This window comes from Onychostruthus taczanowskii, unplaced genomic scaffold, assembly GCF_017590055.1.
Source record: "Onychostruthus taczanowskii isolate IOZ18803 unplaced genomic scaffold, ASM1759005v1 scaffold2, whole genome shotgun sequence".
Classification (NCBI taxonomy): domain Eukaryota; kingdom Metazoa; phylum Chordata; class Aves; order Passeriformes; family Passeridae; genus Onychostruthus; species Onychostruthus taczanowskii.
Window position 1 is genome coordinate 4116362 of NW_024499239.1, and position 21852 is coordinate 4138213.

General features: G+C 37.0%; 1 protein-coding gene across 3 annotated transcripts in view; it reads left to right on the forward strand.

The window, feature by feature from the left end:
- Window positions 1-21852, forward strand: part of SCFD2 (sec1 family domain containing 2) — a 184964-nt gene that overhangs the window by 34463 nt on the left and 128649 nt on the right. For all 3 annotated transcript variants that reach the window (XM_041402764.1, XM_041402765.1, XM_041402766.1), the window contains one exon: window positions 12116-12291. In XM_041402764.1, the coding sequence (XP_041258698.1) occupies window positions 12116-12291 (176 nt within the window). The remainder of the gene's footprint in view (window positions 1-12115; window positions 12292-21852) is intronic.

The following is a 21852-nucleotide window of genomic DNA, read 5'->3' on the forward strand; positions in this document are numbered from 1 at the left end:
CAAATGTTCCCAACCTCAGTATGGTCAATATAGCAGATGTTTCGTTGCATCATTCACCCCCGGAGGCAGGAAGGCTTTTTGCTTCTCAGTGTGCTAAATGTTTTTGAAGACTTTGAAGTAAAGTTTCTGTAAAATTTGGAAATGTTCCTATTTGGGAGGCTTCTGTATAGGCCTTTGCATTTCCAGGGGAATGTACTTTGAACATTGTGGGGATAGGCTTTCCCTGGTAACTGTTGATGAAGGTGGTTTCTGAACAGTATTTACCACATTGAAAACTGTAGAAAGACATTGATATTATGGCTATTTCACTTTGCAGTGTTAGAACAGGCAGAAGTCCAGGGCTTCAACCCTGCTAAGTGTTCACCTAACTAACTAAATAGATCCCATCTTCTGATAGTCATCTGGGTTTGCCAGTTTAGGACAGAAATTTCCAAGCTCCACATATGCAGAGAGTACTGTGCTGTTTTTCTTAAACACCTAAACTTTCCACTTAATTTCTGTAACTCAATAGATGCAACAGAAAAAGTGAAGGATACTCATATTCCTACCAACGAAGTTCTGTGTTTTTCAGGAGATGTGACAAAGTAGCTGAGATGGAGACACATTCATGAGCAGAAGTTTGGTTTTCATAAGTAAGTGACACTTAGCATGTAGTGTTGGTTAGGAGCATCACCAGCTGAGGAGCCATCTTTGTGCTAGTCATTATACTTTCAAGCTGGATATTGTGCCTGTTCATTTTCTTTCCACTCTCACCTGCTGATACTCAGAATAGCATGCTTGAGAGCTTAAAATAGTTACACAAAAGAAAAAACAAGCACACCTCAGACACATTTAATCCTGAGCTTCGAAGGACCTAGGCCACAGATCCACTATTAGACTGTTCTATGAGTTTAATAGTGGAGGAACTCTCAACCAGCAGAGCAATACAGTATATTTCATGAGGAAGAAGTAAAGTCTAAAATGAAAAAGGCAGCCTGTGGGTAGCTTGTTCTTATCCAGGTCTGTCAATCTTGTAGCTGCTCAGCTGATTCAGTCAATTATTCTTTCTGGGTTGTTTTTTTTTTTTTTCCTTTTTTAACAACTTAGCAGTTTCTTTCATTTGTCTCCTACCTTTCCTTGCTCCCCTCCCTCCTTTGCCTACTGAATTGTCTTTCAGTAGGTTATGTTCCTTTACAAATTGGGGAAAACACCACTTCACATCTACCTGTTACTTGTTCACTGGTTTATATTATCTTTAATGGCAGAGTATGAATATGATCCTCAAAGCACAGGATTTCTTTTTCTGGGAAATGTACACACTCAAATCCACCTGAGGTGAGAAGAGAGTTAAAAATGGATGCTTGAACCTCTGTCGTTTATACAGCCTGTCTGAAGAAAAAGTACTCCTCATCTGAATTGTAGAGATGAAAAGAAGGGTTTGGAATGTGCAATCCCACTGGCTTCTGCTACTGCAACAGCCACAACATTTGAGAATGAGTTTGGAAGGGGTCCTGCAAGTTAAGTCCTGCCCTATTCTTCAAGGATGCATGCTATGGTTAGAAGAGGAGACTGAGATTGGTAATGTGAAGTGCAGTCATAACAAAAATAAATTTTAAGGAGAATAGGTAAACAGAGATGTTTTAATCCAAAACTGCAACTACCCAGAACAGTACTGAAATGTAAAAGAAATAAATCTTGGAGAACATTCTGTAGCCTCTCTATTGCAAGAATTTTATTTGGAGGCAAAATTTCTCCCTCTGTATTTTAGGAAGGTATTCCCTGCAGGTGACTGTAAATGGCTTTTAGCTGTTCTTGTTTACTTCAAATTTGTGTTGAGTGTTGTTGGTTGGTTTGAGTTAGGGTTTTGTTGTTTGAGTGTTTTATGACACTTAATTGTGGGTTGTGTGAATTTACCTTAAGAAGTATAATATTGAGAGTACTCGTTCTTGATTTAAGTTTAAAGAAAAATTTCAGCTTGTTCTGAAGTACTAAATACCACATTTTGCCATAAGGTCTTGTTGATTTTTTTTTACTTTATTTCTAATTCTGTGACTTCATATTCTTGCAAAAATAACATAGATTAAGTTAGTTTTTGAAGTATCAGTAAAGGTATTTTTGTCTCAATTGTGTCTCATTGTTTTGTGAATAATGTACTGCATGTTAAGTAGTTTCTTCTGGTGTAAGATCAGTAATGGTTGAAGACCCAATAAAATTGCAAAGCCTATCATATTTGTGTCTCATACCTCTTCTACTTTGCACTTCACTGCTGTGAAACAGTTAGCAGATGGAAGTGAAACACAGAACCCTGTGCAGTGATGGGAAACAGAAAAATATGTTGGTAGTATGTTTTCTTTGATTAAATTGTGGTTGACACATGGGAGCAGGACTGTTTGGCAAACCTTACTGTTACTTTTAAGAAGGGACTGGTGTGACATTAGTCTTTCTATGATCCTGGATTTTTTTGGATAAAGTTCTAATATTTTCATTATTTTTATATCAACTTCTTTTTGTAGAAAATAAACCAAACCACTGAGATATAAACATGGGGCCAAGTCTCCTTCTGTGTCTGATTGTGATTAGAATCGAAGATAATTCTTAAAAATGTAAAAGTAAACACAAGTGTTGCTCTTGCAGAAGTTCTGTAAATATATAATTTCATTATTTGTATTATTTCCTAATGTCATACTGCAAAGCTTATATAAACTTCAATATGAAATCTTGTTCTTAATAAAAGTATAAGGAAAAGCCTATGTTAATATGTCTTTCTCTAGACAATTTCAGTGATGTTCACGATAGTTATGAGTAAATACTGATGTGCAGATAAACATTTGTGAACTTTTGAAACAAAGGTTTAATGAAAATCCACGTTGTTACTAATTTTTTTGTACTGTTTAAAGCAAGAAAAAACTATTTTGAATGAAAGGATTAAAAAATTTAAATAGCGTTTACTTGCACATATACTGGCAACTGATATTGTTTTGTGGGATTTCACAACTAACTTTACTTGTTCATTTTCTGGAATCTGTAGTGATAGCAAGTCAGTTTCTTACATCTCTAAACAAACAAACCAAATTGTCCAGAAAAGGTTGAAATGCTTCTTCTGTTTTTTGAGCACCAATGAGTCAGTTCTGATACAACTAGATCAAAAATCCTTCTCTGCAGAAATAAGCTGATTAAAAAGAAATGTCTATACACACACACATATAAATTTGTAAAGTATCAGTTATGAATGCTGATGCAACTTCCTGAGAAGAAGTAATTGTATTACCATCTTCTGTTCTCTGCTAAAATTTATTTGGTGGGGTTTTTTTCAGGTAAAAACCATACTTCTTTTACTCACTAAACTTTCTTTATTTTTTGCTGATATTGAGTTCTATGTACCATCTCAGTCTTGAAAGTAAAGTAGTTTGATTTTTTAATTTGAAGGTTTTTCTTTTTTTAAAAACCACTATACAGAAGAATGCCCATTTGTGATAATCAAGATGTTGTTAAAAATACAGAAGCAGGTCCCTTAAGCCTCTTTGTATCTGGGTGAAAAATAAAATACTTCAAGTTCAGAAAATGAAATTCACTGCAATTGCTGTTCTTTTATATCTGTGGGGAAGCAGCCTGGTTGAAAATAAGCTAGAAAAACTTGCTGTAATGTGTGCTGTGATATCTTCATTTTGTAGGGTGCATCAGCCACAAGGACTGTGTTTTACACGAGGAAGAATTGATGAGTGTGGGTTGGGAGATGCTGATTCTGGCATGCAGTGGGAACACATGGCACCTGCACTTGGGTGGAACACTGTTGTGGGTATCAGCACTAAGTAGTGTGCTTTATGTGTCTGACGAGCACAGAAAGGACTTTAGAATTTGCTTATGTTAAAAAAGGAGGGGGATCAAACTTCAAGTGGCTGAAAGTGATGTAGAAGTAAAGGACCAAAGTGTCACCGAGAAGAGCGTGTGCCAAAGGATTTAAAGCAAAGATAAAACGTATGCTGGTGTGCTTGCAACATCTGTAGGTGTAAAACTTGAGGTGGAACATGGCAGTTCAGTACCACTGTGTTTGCTGCCCAATGCTTTTTTCCCCTCAAGTATAATTGTGTAAGCCTCTTCATTCAGTCTCACAAAGCATGACTCGTTTCACCAGAGATGGTGAATTACATATGTACATACTCATACATCGTCGTGTTTTCCATCCCTATTTAATTGCTTACCACCCAAAATAATTGTTCGGATATTCTCAGCTGAAGAAGTCTTCCAGAAATCATGAGAGAAATATTAAGTCCTGTGAATAGTGTACCAAAGAAGAACAATGACCTCCTTCTCTCTGGGGCAGTGTGCCAAGAACACAATGAAGTGCTTCAGTGTCTGAGAACATATGTCGTAGGGCTAAATGAGGACATGCGCAAGCCACCTGACATTCCTTTGGGAATGTTATTTTTAAGACAAACAAGTTGATTCATTTCTGTGAGAAGTTTAAAGTGTTCTGGATATGATTCAGCCAAATTTGTAGATTTCAAGTCCTTTTGCAGAAACAGTGAATTACTGTTTCCAGGGGTTACTTGGTTTTAAGGGCTGGAGACTCTCTGTTTGGGAGTTGGCCTAGTATTCTGTATTTATTAACTTGGTGGAAGTGGTAAAAACTAAGTAATAAAATCCAACTCCTATGCATATTTACTCAGGATTTTGAGAAGTATTTGGTAAACTCTGGTATGCCAGTATTAAATTACAAGTTTAATATTGATGGTAACCCCTGGGAAGCTTAATTCTGGAAGACAAGATTTCACCTGTTTATTCACACAGTTCTTTTTTTTTTTACATTTACTTTAATATTTGGGAGGGCCATCAGAGTATATGGTAGACACTAGCTAGATATGATTGTTACTTTTCTGTGCATACTGACTTAACAATCAGAAGAGGCTACTACTGAATGGTAGAGTACACAAAGAAGGAAACAATCATTTGAAGGGCCAGAACATTTAAAAACAAAGTTCTGAAAGACAGAAAAGAAAAAAAATTATCAATTCATGTTGAAACACCTAAACTATAAATTTGTCAGAGCTTTCAGGATGTATTTGAAAACATGAAGCTGTAGATGGTCTAGGAGTCATAAATCATAACGAAGGTCATATTTAGACATCTGGATTTATGTGCTTAGAACCAAAAATCTTGATGATTGTATTAGAGTGCTTCAGTTATATTTGTCCCACCTAATTGATTAGGTTTTATTTGTCTTAAGGCCTGTAAAAGAATTTCAAAAGTATAGGCAACAGAACTCATATTTAAGTGTGGCTTCCATTTTGTAATAAAAGATTAAGGCTTATTAGGGGACAAAGCTAAAACAACAAGCATATGGCACTTATGTGAATATAATTGGGCTCTATAGGAACAGTGTTAAAACAAGGATTTAATGATACCATACACATCTAGTGATAGAGAATAAACTGCTTTTGGGATAACTAGCTCAATGATACAGCTGATGGGACTGAAGCCAAGTTGGGTTAGATGTTCAAGCTCACATGGCAAGTGCTAGCTGAGTAGTAAATAGAGTTCAGCTTTATTTGTTCTGGGTATATGCCTCTATTCCAGAATTTGCTGAACATTAGCATAGTTGTTACCATTGTCTGTGGCTCCATGAAAGCCACTGCAATACACACCTTCAGATGTGAGATGTGGCAGGGTCTGCCTCCCTCAAGGTCTTGAGATATACTAGAAAGCCTGTGACAGACAGGGAAGAGTGGCTGACCTCCAGTGCCTGTGTTCTGCAGATGTTGTTAAGATGGCAAGAGGAATGGGAGTCAGTAAAGGCCAGTAACAGCTCTTCCTTGATGGCACAGTGCTGTGGGGGCAGGCAGCAGGAGCCTGCCCCTGCCTTGTGGCAGTGTACTTTGGGATGTACTTCAGGGACTGCTCACACTCCCAAAGGGGACTTATCCTGGCATTGCTGTAGTGGGGACTTGCTGTTTGTACTCATACCTGTGAGCATGGGGTTACCTGGGTGCTGGTGTTTCTGCCACAAAAAACAGAGAGGTGTTTGTTGGTGGGAGATGAGCGTGTGCTGTTAGAAATAAGCCTGAGACATCTGTTTTCAGTCTGCTGTAAGGTTTAGAGCTCTTCAGGTCCAGAGCCTTATTCTGGAGAAGCCAGCCAAACAGCATCCCATACTGGCCTGCTTTCCTTCTCTCCAAAGAACTAGGGATTAGTTGATGTTCTTCTTTTCTTTCTTAACAGTTTAAGAGCTGGATGACTTTTGAAGTAAGCTAAACAAAAGTTGAGATTAAATTATTTTCCTGGCGCTTGTTGTTAAAGATTGTTATTGAAGCTTCCCAAGAAGTACAAAAGAACTTTGAGTTAATAACATCTGGAAATTAGACTAACAAGGAGATGTAAGAGGCATCATCTGCCCTGCTAAACTGCTCTGACGCAGTTTATCAAATATCCAGCTCCCTTAGCAGCACAGTTGCCCAGCTGGCTTTGTGGAGTACAAGAGCTTTCCACATTCCTCACAAGTATTCAGCATTGCTACTGGGACTGATAGGTCTATGTTGCTCAGACTGTGGACAAGGAAAACAATTTATCTGGATTTCTTCAGCCTTTTACTGACTTGAAAAATCTCATCTGTGAGCACAAGCATGCCAAGATTGTTTCTTATTCTTCATTCTTTCAATGGAAAATGGACCTCAGCAAAAGGATTCCAGCCAGTGAAGCTCTGCGTTCTTGCATAAAACTGAACAAAGTTAAAAGCTGTGTGTATTTGGCGGTTCCTGCAGTCTTGGAAGAGACCACTGATTTACTCAGTTGATCTCAAAGTGTACTTTCCCCTTGACTTGTTTCCTTGTCCCTATGGAGATAATTAAGTAAGTGTTATATGAAAAAAATAAGGCCTGGATGTTTGGAACAGTGCATTGATAATTCTGGCCTTTGCTCTTTAAACACCTTGTTCATCCATAAATTTTTATTGGATGCATAAGCACTTTTAGATTCTGATTTTTAAAAAATTACTTCTACCAGTAAATCCATCTTGAAAAATAGTTATATTCTTGAAGCAATGCCTGCCTTGCACTACATAGACTGCAGCATTAATTTCAAAATGGAAAAAAAGTCACAGTTTTTAAATTGTGTCTTAATGCCTATAAATGTGGTTTGTCCAGTTGACTTTTTGTTTAACTATTAAGGTGAAGGTCTTTCTGTTCCACTCAGTCTACTCTTGCTACTCAAACCCAGATTTTTGACAGACCTTTAATGTAAGTTGCTGGTAATTTCTGCTACAGTATGTCTATGTTGAGTGATCTGCTTTGCCAGTAATAGAAATACTTCTTCCCTTCAGACTAATTATGCATGTAATCATTTGTACATGTATTATGAACTGCGCCATTTTTACCACTTTATATGGTAAAACATTGAAAATGTTGATATTCAGTGCTGTTCTTTTCATATTTAGCAACAAATTATTTATTCAATTAATTATTAAAAAAACCCAAAAACAACAACAAAAGCAAGCAACACCTTCTGTAATTGAAAAGTAGGCAAAATTGTTCTGCAGTTCTTTTGGGATCTGCTCTAAATTCTTGAAAGTTGGAGGTGGAATTCAACCAATATGTTTACAAATTAATTATCATAGGAATAAAAGATTGAAGGGAGTCATTTATGTTGAATTAAGCCTGTGAACATTTATGCAGCTGCTCATTAGATACTCTTCAAACCTCACCTTAGAACAAATTACATTTGTTTGCCTCCACTCTTGCCTCCACTGCTGGAAGACTGATTGATAAGTGATGTTTCTTAATATCTTGTGTAAATATATTCATGTGGTTTTTATATCCATTGGTTGTAGTACAAGTATTGAACTTTCATGCAAATATTTTTTATGTATTCAAAGAGACCTGATTTTTTTTTTCCAGCTGATGCAGGGACCCCATATAAGCCAGACATTTCTGTTTTGCATTCCTAACATTTAGTTCTCCATCATCCTAATTGTGATAGTGACCTCTCTGTGCATGCATCACAGTTTTGAGTTAAACTTCCAGGAATGGGAGTGATTTGAGCTGCACAGAGTGCTCCTGGAGGGAGGCTTTGTATTGAGGCATTTCTATGGCCTCTACATATTGAAGCATTCTATGGCCTCTGTTTTTACTACAACTGTATCACTTGAAAGGAATTGTACCTGCTCTTTTACAATGAAGAAGCCTAGACATTGTTTCCTTCTTTTGTCATTTCCAGGTCATTTACAACTCTTACCCTGGCCTCAAAATGCATCATTTTTATACTGATAAATTTCATCCCACTTACATTTGTCCAATACTCAAAGCAATCCAGATCTGCTGGCTGCTCTTTCTCTGTATTAATGATGTTCCACAAGCTTCTGACAGCACCTGTTTTGGCATCACTTATTACCAAAATTTGTACTATAAATATGTACAAGCATAAAGAAGAACACTCTTACTTTACTTTTTCTTTTTATATAGTAGAACTTCTCCATTGCATATGACCTGCCATCTGGTTTTGGGTGTTTCTTAGGCATCTTAAAATTCTTGTAATCCTAGTCTTTTCCCACTCAAATATAATTGTGGCACAATTAATGCTATGTTAAATCCATTTGCATTGTAATTAATTCGTTAATTGGTTACATCTCAATTTGACGTGATGTTCTTTGATAAATGTACTTTGCATTTTATCCCATTTTTAGGTGTGATGTAAGATTTTTTTGCTTGGACATTCGTCCTGAAGCTTTTCGCACTGTTGATATCAGCTAAATAAGGTAGCTAATTTCACCATTTCTGTGACACAAATGTTAGATTTCTCTTTTCCTAGGCTAGTCTAGTCTCTGTTACATCTTGCTTTTTATCTTCCATTTATCAGAGCCCTAAAACACAGGCTTGCTTCATCACACTGATGTTCAGTGTTTTTTGGATGGGACAGGTCCCTCAGTAGTGAGATTGGTCACTACTGTGTCATGTTTCTGTTACTTCTGTAATAACCAGTCTCATTCTCTGCATTATTATTCCATTCTGTTTCCCAAGATTTTTTCTTTAGTGCACAAATATGTTAATTGTGCCAAACAAGCCATTCATTGTTATTTAGCTGAATTAGTTCTCACACATCATCAGTCTGCTTTTCTTAGCTGCTCCCCATCCTCCTATATTCTCTTAAGTTTTGGGTTTCGCTGTGATGCTTCCCAGTGACTACTTAGTGATTTCATCCTCTCTCTTAGAGGCTTGAGGCATCAGTGTTGGGGTGATTTGTGTTGTTGTTATTGAAGTTTGTTGTTGTTTTTATTTGTGTGTGTGGTTGGTTTTTGTTTTGTTTTAATATTGCTTTCAGTAGATGTCATTTTTTCAAGTCCAAAATTGGGATTTAATGTAGTTGGCTGAGTTTGGGACAAATGTACCTGTTTCACACATTCTGCTTAATAACTGTTAATGGCAAAGGTTATTTTTTAGACAATATGGAATTCCTGGCATTAGTGTAAAAAGGTTATCAGTATTTTTAAATCCCTTAACAGTGGTTGAGGTCAAGTTTTTGCTTTCCACATCCAGGAATTTAAAAATTATCAAGTGCTTTGTCAGCATAATGTATTTCTCACAGGTCAGGCTTTGATGCTCACACAGACTTTTGACTATGCATGCATCTAGAGTTTGGAGAGGCATATGACTGTGATGGAGCAGGAAGAAGAGAGCAGGACAAGACACTTGCACTAAAGTCCTTTTGCCAGTAGTTGCCATGTTCTGCCTGTGAACCTTGAAATATGCTTTAGGAGAACAAAATGAGAGTTGAGACATGATGTGGTTGAAATAGATCTCCTCTTGATTTCTTAGGACCTATCTACGACATTGCAATGAAACTATTTGAAACAACAGAGGGACTTCAAAAATCCAAAGGGCTGGTAGGGTTGAAATTAGATTAACGGTAGTCTGTTGTGCTGAAATCTCCCTCTGTGAGCAAGCAGCAGGGAAGATGATGAGGATTTAGGCTTCAGGAAAAGTCATCTAATTGCTGATTACCACCAATTACTTTCCCGAATTCCTTTCCTCAGCTACTGGAATAGTAGAATATTGGAACTGTATTTATCAGCCAGCTGTCCAGGGAGTTGCTGTGTAGAAGCTGGCTGGAACTCTCAAACCCTGGATCTGAGCGGTTCTATGGGTATTGTAAATATCACAGATGAGATGCTGCTCTCCTTAATGCCAGTATACGTTTTGTTAATGACTTGCTAAAGTCAGGATTTTCCTTGTACTTACGTATGTGTTGGACTTTCTTTTGGTGGTATTCTGAGGGTGGGAAAGAATTTGATTGTTTATCTAAAATGGTGCTGAATGGCTCTAAAACTGATCCGGTGCTTCATCTGGATTTGCTTTCACAAGGAACAATGTGGAACAAAACTCTTGAATTTATTTTTTTAATTGAAATCAGAAGTCTTGAAAGCCCTCCTATTTTTCTGATTCATATGAGGGAGGGGCTGGCAACTGCACGTTTTCTCAATTGAAGCAAGTTATCAGATTTTGAATAAGCTACAATATATCAGGACTGCTCTGGGTAATAATGCAGCCATTATCAAAGGTATGCTGCAAGGCATCATGGACTGACATTTTCAAATCACCGTGTAAATCTACCTGACACAGCTTTAAAAGAAATAAAACAAGACTGAAAGCTCCAGTGTTTAGTCTAAAAACACACATGGCCGTGGTTGCTGTTTTAGCCTATGTGGGCTAACCGTGGAAGCCTTTTGTCAGCCCTCTGGCCTACTGAGTGGTGTCAGCTTGATTTGTGTGTTAATTTGCTGACTTTTTGGTTTGATGCTTTCCATTAAAATTCACATAAAGAGCCCGTGTGTTTTTGCTTTATTTAGCAGCTTTCCCAAATCTAAATGCTCTTCCAAAGACCGCCCTTGATATCACTGAAACTAGGAGGAAGAGCTTTCAACATTTTCACTGTTGGAATAATTTATTTGCCATTTATATGATACTGAAGGGATGAAGGCAGATGGGGAGCCTTGTTAAGTGATGATATAACCAAACACAGAGAAGAAACACAGTGGCAGTTTTACAAGATTTTTTCCTTTATGGAAAAATTCTGACTGAAATGATCAGTGTTAAAAGCTATGAACCACTTAGCGTCAGGACACCCTCATGTCTTCCTGGCACCAAAGATTGTCCTATTTAAGTTAAAGGATCCTCCTCACTCTATCTCATATATCCCTGCTTTTTAGGTCTGCTTTTCTTGAGGAAGATGACTTGTTACTGGCAGAGGCCTCCAGGAACCAGCCCTGGACTGGGTGGCAATCTAGACTTGCTGCTAGGATGGTGTTTTGACATCATCTTTGCCTGTCTGTTGATGGCATTTGCCATCATGTGTAATTGCCATCTGTGGTGATTTTCTTGGGATAGATGGGCTGCCTTCCTTCCTGAAAGAGATCGCTTCCAAAATATAAATTGCTTGAGCAGTTCAGCTGGTATTTTAATGGTGGATGGAACAACAGCTAATCCTGTAGTGTTCATCAGGCCCAAATGGTGCCCCTCATGTTCTTCTAATAAGAAGAGATCTACATGTCTGTGTGTGGGCATTGGGGTGTTTATTTTCAAACAGCTGGTGAAATCATGCTGTGGTTACTGCATGTCAGAAACTGAAGGGTCACACCTTGGAAGTGTCCCTTCCAAGAAGAGCTCCAGAAATGAGTTCCTTGTGTCACTAATATTATATCTGCTTCTCTAGCCAAGACTAATCAAAAAATGTGCCCTCAGGAAGTGGTGGGAAGATTTGAATTTGCTGTAAGGTAAAAAGCTCACAAATTCTCGTTGGACTTCTGGTAAAAAAAGAAAGATTGTTTAGAAGTAGTCATCAAATATTATTTTCCTAACTGAAATGAATGTCCCTCTTTGTCTGAAAACAAAAGTATTACCCTTTATGTCACCATCTGTTGTACCTTGTTAAAAACCTGCCATATTACATGCCTCAAGGCACAATTCATGGATGATGTAAGTCTTTGTCCTGACCTGTTGCTGCAGCTGAAGCTCCCAGTGATTGCAGCAAAGCTAAGTTCAGGCCCATAGTGGAGAGGCCACTAATGTTCTCTATAACCTTTTCACCATAATTTAAAAAATTTAGTTTTGCATTTGTCTCCACTGATTGCTGTGTCCTGTTTTCCCTTCTACAGGCAGAGTCACCCCCGAGCAGCTCAGCTCATACATTCAGCTTTTCCGAAACAATCTCAAAGCTTTGGAGAACCACTGTGGTCTTCTACAGCTTGTGCTGGCTACAGTCCAGACTTTGAAACACCCCCAGACTTCCAAATGGGACAATTTCCTTGCCTTTGAGAGATTACTTCTGCAGGTACACATTATGTTTAATGGTTTGATTTTCCATTGCATTCTGTAGCTTGTGTTTTTTTAGAAGAAGTGTGTTGGGATGTCTTGCTAAAGAGCTGTTCTTTATTACCAAATGGGTAAAAGGGATGGGAACCTACATATTTATTCTTTTATAGCTGTGTCTAAGAAATTATATAAACAAAGGAGTACGCATTAAAGGTGAAGCATATAAGTTATCTGAATTGGGTGACAGTTTTACATTTATATGAAGTTTCAAGAAGATATAACTTCTGGCATTGCCTAGGATTGTTGTTGTTATTATCATCATTATCATTATCATTATATACTTACTGAGGTAATATGCTGAATCAAATGCAGAGAGTAGTTTGTTATTATGTAAGTGTAAAACTTGTGTAATTTTCTGAGTTGGAAATTCCATGCACCAACAGAGTGAGGTTTCTCTTGTTCAAAACTGTCATCTACCCTCAGTTTTTCCCACCACCACATTTTTTATGGCATCCTGTTTGTGACCACAGTATTATTTACATACCATTTTCTATCACATTTGGATTTCTCTCAGGAAATTAAGAGTTAGTGGTGTTTTGAACTTTATCCTACTAACCTTTGGAGATGTACCAAACAAAGGAGGAGCTTTTTCTAAGAATCTAGTAAAGCTAATTTCTGCTGATGTTCACAGAAAGCTTAAAACATTTCTTCCTGTACTTTTCATTATTTTAATCATCTTTTGAAACCCTAGTAAGAGGCATGTCTTGATTAGCAAACTCCTAATGAAGTTAATGAGTCAGCCTTAGATGAGTGAAATCAGATACCTCTGTAAAAATCAGGTCTAGAACAACCAACCAACTTGATTCTCCCCATGATCTCTGGCAGCAGGGTAGAGTCCCTGGTCCTTCAAGAGAATATGCCCATACTTCATAGCTTTGTAGTCAATGGCTTCCTGCAAGGTTTGGAAAGCAAAAACCTGCAAAACTTAGATAGTAGCAAGCTCTTGTCTAAATTCATTTTTAAAACTATTGTCTCTTGGTAAGACTGAAATATTTATATATATATATATATATATATATTTATAGAGGCAACTTCCTTTACCAAAAAAAAAAAAATTAAAAAATCACACCTTAGGTAAAAGAATTCATTCTAGCCATTCTTGAGTTTTTCTGTAGAGGATGGGACTGACAGCCCATAGTCCCCTTCTCTCTCCCACAGTGAGTCATGTCACATAGCTCTTCTCAGAGGCTGGCTAAATTCCATCTTAAAACCAGTTCAGCTTTAGAGTTAAAATAAAGCTGCAAGCTCAGCATTGTTTTCACAACAACATACAGCTGCCTATATAAATGCCATGCAGTAAATCAGCAGGGAATGGGAAAACAGAGGTAAGGAACAACCAAACTATATATTTCATGAGAAAGAAATGTTTAACAAGCACTCTCATAATCGTAGGTGGCTTTGAATTATACCCTCTGCCTTCCACCCATCATATTAAGGTAAACTGTGTTAGCCAAAGCAAACTTTCCAGGCTAGCATTTTTAACTGTTCCTTAAGCATATACTTGTTTTCAGTTGTTCAAACAACAGTTATTTTGAATTACATAGACTCTATTTTGAAGACAAAATCTGACATGCATTTTCTGCTTCTGCATGCATGGCCTGTTTCGAGCTGTTGACAGGGTCTTGCAGGGTGAACAAAGTGTTGAGACCCAGAAGACATTGGAGATATTTTTATTTTTAAAAAATCAACCAGGACATTACTTTGTGAATGGTTGGTACATAGCACACTGCAGTAAATTTGATGCTGTGGTAGTTTATTTCAGCAGTACTACTAAGAAATTCTTTAGCATATTTGTTATGTTTCATATAGTTTAAAATAATAAATCTTAAAGAATCCTCAAAAGTACTTGTTTCAACATAGTATTGTTTCTATTGTATATTGGAACAACGTGGAAGACAACTATTTGTAAAAGATCTACTGGGACTAGTATTGTTAGATTCTGACAATGTAGGAATTCTAGATTTTCTGCTGATGGATCCTTGTCAGACTCCAGCTGATGCTAAAGGAGATAATGCAGTAAAACCAGTTGATGTTAGAATCCCAAAAAAATAAATCTGCACACTGTTGGAATTTCTGTCATTACTGGATCTCTCTGATGGCTCTCATGATTCTCTGCTTAGTCTATTTCATGCTTTTCAGAAAAAAAAAATACATTGTTAATCTTTAGTCTAACTATTACACTGAATAACCTTCTTATTTTTTTCTTTTTCTCTCTACTCCTTGTTTTACCCTTTTCAATTGCAAGTAGTCGGTTCAAAAAATGGTCTGCTAGAGGTCAAAACAGCCCACTTTGCTATTTTGTCATAATTAAAATCTCTGCATTTTTCAGACTTATGTTGCCTCATTAAATTTTTTTCATCTGCATCAAGGAAGTTTGGTTTTGACTGTAGGCCTCCTAAAAGTGCAGCTGCATATATAGCACAGTGTTGTTCTCTCCTTAACTGGAGATGGATGAATAGTCTGAGAGTGAAATTAGATTATTTCAATGGAATCATGGTGTTGACCTCAAAGGAAAGAGGATCATGATCTAAGAATATGATTCAAAATTATTCATTTTGTTTATCACAAGTTTTCTCTGTGTTCTACTGCTCGACCTCTGCACATGATAGACCTTTCACTACTGAGGAGTTTAAAATGCTGTCTGAATTGAAACAGTTTGTCCTATTTACCAAGGAGATATCCTACCCCATTGTATTTTTCTTCTCTTGTGGTCCTCTTTCTATGTTTTCTCATCCATAAAACTTATAAATGGGAAAGGGAGCAGAGACCAAATGCTGCACCACACAGCCTGTAACTCTCCAGTATTCCTCATGTGACTGCCTTGTTTCTCTGCAAATGAAGATTTAATATTTAGGGAGGTAACAAAGTAAGAAAGAGTGTTGCCACTCCATACTTTTTAGCTATATTCCCTGTTCCTCTAAAATGTATGTCTCTATTGAAGGCCTATTAAACAGTATAGGCCCATGAAATACAAAAGCACAGGAGCTCTCTCCAGGGTAAACAAAGTGTGACACTGTGAGAGAAAAGAAACTTGCTGTTTTTAACATATACTATTCATATATTTACTGAGCAGGGATTTTGCCTCCAAATTCAGTTTAAAAGTACAAATAGTGTGAATAGGACCATAACGTGTCCAAGGGAAAGTTGTTCCACTTTGAATGGCATTACTCTAAAATTGCCGAGGTTGGGTGCTGCCTCTTAGAATTTGCTGAATCCTTCTGGCATAACTTATTCTCAAGATTTAAGAGTAAATTATTTGTCATACTCAGTAGAAGTCTATATTATTAATGCCCACCATTTAAATTCCAAGATTAGGATTTTTTTCAGTGACCCTTCCCAAAAGAGGAAGCTGTCTTTCTTCTTTAGGATGAGGACATGTTCTTCTTTTTTAAGATGTCTGGGGTAAACTTCCTTCTAAAACTGCAAATGTACCAGCATTGTTGTCTTAGAAGAGCTGGATGGACAAAAATAAGGGTATCTGAAAGATTATTAAATTCATTGTTATTATAGTGTCAGAGAGGGAAATCTTTCTTCTTGAGATTTTTCGTGCCACAAAGTTTTTGCACCTGCTGCCCAACATTTCACAATTTCCTGGGAAATTAGACAGCTTCAGCATTGATGTAAAAACCATGATGCTACCATTGGATCTCAGAACTGTCAAAATTTTGTGATGCTGATTAATGTCACATAATCTCAAGAGTAATTTGAATTAAATTCATAGTAAAGAATACTATAAAAACCCACAAACCAGACAAATTCACAAAATAAATCCATAACCAAAAATTATTAACACAGTTTCATCCTATAGATCAGTGGATATAACTACCTTTATGATGCCTATCTTGACTAAAAGTCCTTTCAGCTACCATAAAAAAGAGAACATTAATATTTTAGCAAAAGCAACTGGAATTTGTAGTCACTCCTGGTAGTAATACAAGTACATCAAATACTTTGGTGGTAGAAGCTGTATACATACACTTAGGTGGAGAGCTCTTGACATTATAATATTTTCATATTTAAAATTCCAAGTACTAATTAGTACTAATTTGGTGCTGTAAAAATTTTTCACAATACGGATTTTATTGTTGTCCTTGGTGTCTTGAGAAACAGAAAGTATAAACATGTTTATAAGGAAACAGAGACTTAATGCCAGATGTCATTCCAATGTGTTTATTTTCCTTTTGGCAGAAAGTGGTTATGAGTTTAATCAATGACATCATTCTTTTATGAATATTACCGTTCAAACTCAGAAAAAAAAAAAAAAGAAGGGGAAAAATCTCAATACTGCTGAGTATTTTATATTGTAGTTAATGATTCAGTAGCAAGATTTAATAGCTAGGGTGTTAGTAACCACATCATCCTGTGCTGTGATTCTTTACCATTTTTACAAATGTAAGGTACACAACTCATTACTTAATGAATGGTGACATTATTATTTATTTGCACATAATAGGTTAGGCGTTCCTCACACACATTGCCAATAAATTTGGAAACTCTTAAGACAGCTTACAAATTTTCCCTGCCTAGAACTCAATGTAGTTTTCAGGCTGCTCAGCTTTTCTACAGGATACAGTGGTTACTAGGTAACATTTATTGACTCTAAACTGGTGTAAACCAAGAGCTTAAGCATGGGCTTGGGTCTGCTGAAACAAGCAGTTTATTAGAAAGAAGTGACAAAATAGAAAAGCTTTTGTAGTACTTGCTCTTGCTCTGCAAGAATAATTCATAGGTCAGCTGTTGAGAGACCTTCACTTTTGCATAGACTAGATTAAGATCAGTGACATTCCTTGTTGTTATTATTTATATTGCTTATTCTATGTGTAATTTATAATTACATAGCTCAGCTCAGTACAATAAATTATCTTTTTGGTGGCCTACAATGCTGATCAGTTAATCTCTTCAGAAGAGATATTACAACAGTATTTGGAAAGAAGACTCATAGTGTTAGCTGTCCACAATTAGAGATTTTACATTTTAAAAATAAATCTTGAAATTGGCTGAGTTACTTTTCAACATAAAGCTACATATGGAATGAATTGTCTTGGTGGGAGTCTTGCATGATACCATGGTGATTGCAAAGGTCATCCTCTGGAATTTGGTATTTTTTGGACACTGATACACTTCTGTCTTACACAACTAAACAGTCAAATTTAATTTGTTGATGAAGTGAAAATAGTCATGTATCAATTGCTTAAGCTTCCAAATTATTTACTGTTAGTTCTTATTTAGCCATCTGTTTGTTAGACTTGCTGCATTTACACTGCAGTCTCCATTACTCCATTACATGTAAACCCATTTGGATTCTCCTCTTACACACGTGATATTTTTAACCTCTTCAGTATTTATTCTACATGAAGTTTATAGTAAATTTCATGGCCTTTCATGAAAACTGGTATGTACAAGCCCTGAAGTATCTTGACACCTGTCTCACATGGTCTCAGTTCATTCCTTTTGCTTGCTCAGCGCCTCTTATGCTCATGCTACCTTGCTTTTAACTGGAATTCAGGTGTGTTTGTGTGTTTCTTAAACATTTCTATAAAGCAGAGCCCTAAACTGCTGGAGGCACCTTGGTACTACAGCAATAGAGGTAAAAGAGTGAACTAAGTTTGAGGAAGTGATGAGCTCTTTTGAGTGTGTTTGCTTTTGTGTCACCATCTATGACACTCCATAGAGGAGGAGCTTGTTGGCTACAATTCATATGCCATGGGCTTAGGGAGTTTAATTATGGGCCTTTTCCCAGTTTGACATGCCAGGATTAAGGCATTCCAAGTGGTTTTGCTCAGAAAGAAAGGTATGTATGTGTGTATATATACACATATAAATTACACACATGTATGTATAGAATTCTTCTAGTTAAAATAGTTTCCTGTATGTAGAATGCTCTTGCTCAGACTGCTTTGAAAGTACACATAAAATACAGGTAAGGATTGTTTTAACATTAAATGAATGCTTTGAGAGTAAACAGAAGCTGTCTTTATTGACAGTTTATTAATCTGTTGAAAGAAAACTATTTGAAGTTTTTCTAACTTTGGCTGACAAGGGTTTAAAATATTTTAAGTGTGGTTACCATATCACATGGGAATTAAGAATATATTTCAGTATTCTTGTCAAAGAAATGTGTTTGCATTTGGTCTGAAAATTGCTAAGTATTGCCATTATGGCTCTCATTTAAAGCACAAAGATCTCCCTCCCTCACCCTGTGAAAGGGCTAATATTTTCTATACAGACACAGGTCCCCTGGAACCTCTAGAATGAGCACTAAATGAAGAAATGGCTTTCTTACAGGAACAAATGTCAATATCTGTAAAACTTAAAGCCTTGTGGGAAGAGGCTAAACATATTAAGTCAATTGGAACTGTTAAATTAATGTTCTATGTACAAAATCAAAATACTTCTTGTTAAATAAAAGAATCCCAATGTATAAATTATTGTAATTGGAGCCAGCTTTTCAGGGGGTAAAGCCGAAAACCACTATTACTCCCTCTACACAAATGCACATTTTTTTGTTAGAGGTTTAAGCAATTAATACCTTTTTCTTGCCAGTTTTTTTAGATAATGTGTTGTGATTACATTGCAGCTGCTGTCTGGTTAACCCATCGTGCAGAAGGGCAGCATTACTCCCAGTGTCATATGAGCATTGGTCACCAGTGAAACCTGGAGGCCTTCACCAGTCTGGGAATCCCTGTCTGGAGCTATGGCCCTGCCTGTCACTTGCCATTCTTTCTCCTCTGTGACTTTTCTCCTTAAAATGTAACATTAACTCTCTGCTTTCTGAAAGAGTTAATATTAACTGTGCTGAAAGGTGGGTGCCCACAATCCCTGCCGGTATATGTAGAGGAGTAGTGAAGTATTAACAATACTGAATAAATCATTATTTATTCTTTCACTGATAATTGTGCTCCAAGAGGCAAAGCTTCTGTTGCATGTACTCCCGGCAAGTTCTTGCTTTGCTCTACACAGTGCTCCAGTGATAAGAGTTGCCTACTGCCTGGTTTCCTTTAGAGGCAGGATCTGGTTTCCAGCTTCTTAAGGAGATTAGTACCACCCTCACAAAAAAAACAAACAAACAAAAAAAACTGTCTTGCTTCTTTGTGTTCTACTTGCACAGGACAGGCTGAGTTATACTTGAAATGTGTTTTTAAAAGCACTTTCGTACATGGCAATTGTCTCCAATAGACTGGACAAATGTCATGGCCTATTAACCCACAGAAAAATGGCATGCATTATTTCAGATCCAACAAAGTGGACGAGTCAAGAACTCTTGGCAGCAGCATCTTTTATGTTGGAAGGCAGGGACTTGTAAGCAGTGCCTTTTAAGATGTGGCTTCTGTGGTCACAGGTAAGCAGTATAAGACTGCAGATTCCTTTAGTTTATCTTTTTGCCTCTTAACTACAGAAATCCCATTAGCAATACCCATTCATCAGCCTCCTGATGGACAAGTTAATTATCAAGGTTTTGCTGAATACTGAGTCAAGTGTGTTTTTGTGGTGTTAAGTCTCTGGTAATAAGCTCATCAATTTGATGTTAATTGAGTGTTACTGGCAGGCAAAGTCATATATGAATAGAGATGGGGAAGTAGACAGCTCCATTTGTATTCTAGCATTTTATTTTGTATAAATTTCATTCACTATGCTACTCATAGTTATTTGATAAAAATACTTTTTTTTGATGCTTTCAGTCAAAATGGTTCACTCACATTGTCATAGGCTAGGTTAGAAAAGCAAGGGGTTTATTTTGCGATGATATGTAGGATTTCTTAGCTAATAATTGTAATTGGATATTGCCCCCTTTTTAGAGCCAGACTGTTTACCTTTGGATTTTTCGTGCTTTCACTAACTATACTGTAGTCCTTAATGAAATGAGCATTGCCTTTTTTTTACAGCCTCTGTGTCCTCCCTCCCAACAGATACTGTTGTAAAAATAATGAAGTCAACACCACAAAGCACAGTGTATAGTGAGAGCTTTATTCATAGGAACTGCTTATTGGAGTGTTTCTTAGCTCAAAGGCAGTAATCACGTATCAAATCTCTTATCTGCAAACCAGTTTGATAGTGCCAGCACTGTATGTGTGGGTTTGAGTGTGATTATATTAGTCTGTCAGTTTGGTTTTCCTTCCTTTGGAGGATATACTTGATTATTTCCTACAGACTGGCAAGGAGAAAGCAGAGAAACAACACAGTTGAAAACTAGTGGAAAACTTTACTGTGGGCAATATCCAAAATTAACAGTGGGACTGCCACTGTTTGTCTCCCCACCTTAATGAGTTATATTAACTTTCAACAGGCCCCCCACACTTCCTTGGATCAGATATTTCTAAGCACATGGAGCATGCATAGACATAGAGGTGCACTTTCAGTAGAAAAACAAGTATATTCTTTAATTTGATTTTGCTTATTTGATGGAAAACAAGGTGGTATCAATTTTCTGAGCTTTCAGGCCAGCTGAGATCAGGGTGGTCTAGGACTTAACTTCTTTTTCTGGCTTAAGATTTTGTCTTTTATGTGGTGAAGTGGAACTGGCAGTGTGTTAGAGAACTCACAAAACTCTGTTGTTTTCAATGAAGACCCCACTGCCAAAGGAAGCTACACAAAAAGACACTAGTACACAACAAACAGATTGTGGCTCAGTCCAGCTGTGGAGCCATGGTAGATTTTTGTTCATTATAAATTATAACATAATTGTTTGTATATGTATAGACTTGCTTGCTATTGTTTGCTCATTTCCAGCAAAGAAGGCACCTCAGCTCTCCTTCTCTAGGTTAGAAAAGCAAGTCATGTTTGAAAGCAACATGCTGATTTGGCCAGCAAAATACTAGTGGAATTTTACCTTTGCAGTAAGTAATGAAGAATAATTTTTAAAATCAAATCTGGCTTGCCACTGCCTGTATAGTACTTACTTGCCAGACATGAATTTTCTTGGGAAATGAAAAGAGATTTTCCTCTAGGGGTTGTCTTTCTTTAGGTTTTCTCCAGTTCACATCTCTTCAGTTAAGTTACCTTACATTGCCATGAAGTTTCTTTAGGAACTCTCTCAGTCTAAAAAGACGCCTCTTCAGAAGCCTCCCTATTTCACCCCATGGCACCATATTTGAGCAGAAGAACATTAAAATCAGCATATCATAGAACTGACAAAAGTGGATTTAACAGGACTGTAACACGACTGCTTGATTCTCATTTGTATCCCACCTTCCCCCAAAAAACAGAAGGAAGTGTTTGCTCCATATCTAGAAATCACCTGCATTTTCTATTCTGAAGCTTCTGTAGCATTTTAGTCTCTGTTTACTCTTTTGTGTATTTAATAAGAATGCTTTGTTAAATAAAAATGTGGTAGGCATAGGAGAAAAAATTAAATTTCCTTCTGGATGTCCCCCCTGCACCATCTCATGCCATATTGTCTTTGTGTGCCTTTAAAACAAATAGCATGTGGTTCTGCGAGTGTTCTGTAATTTAAAGTAGTCGTGGTGCCTGCAGAAATGAAGGGTACTGTGCACACGTAAAACTTGTATGGTATTTCCTAATG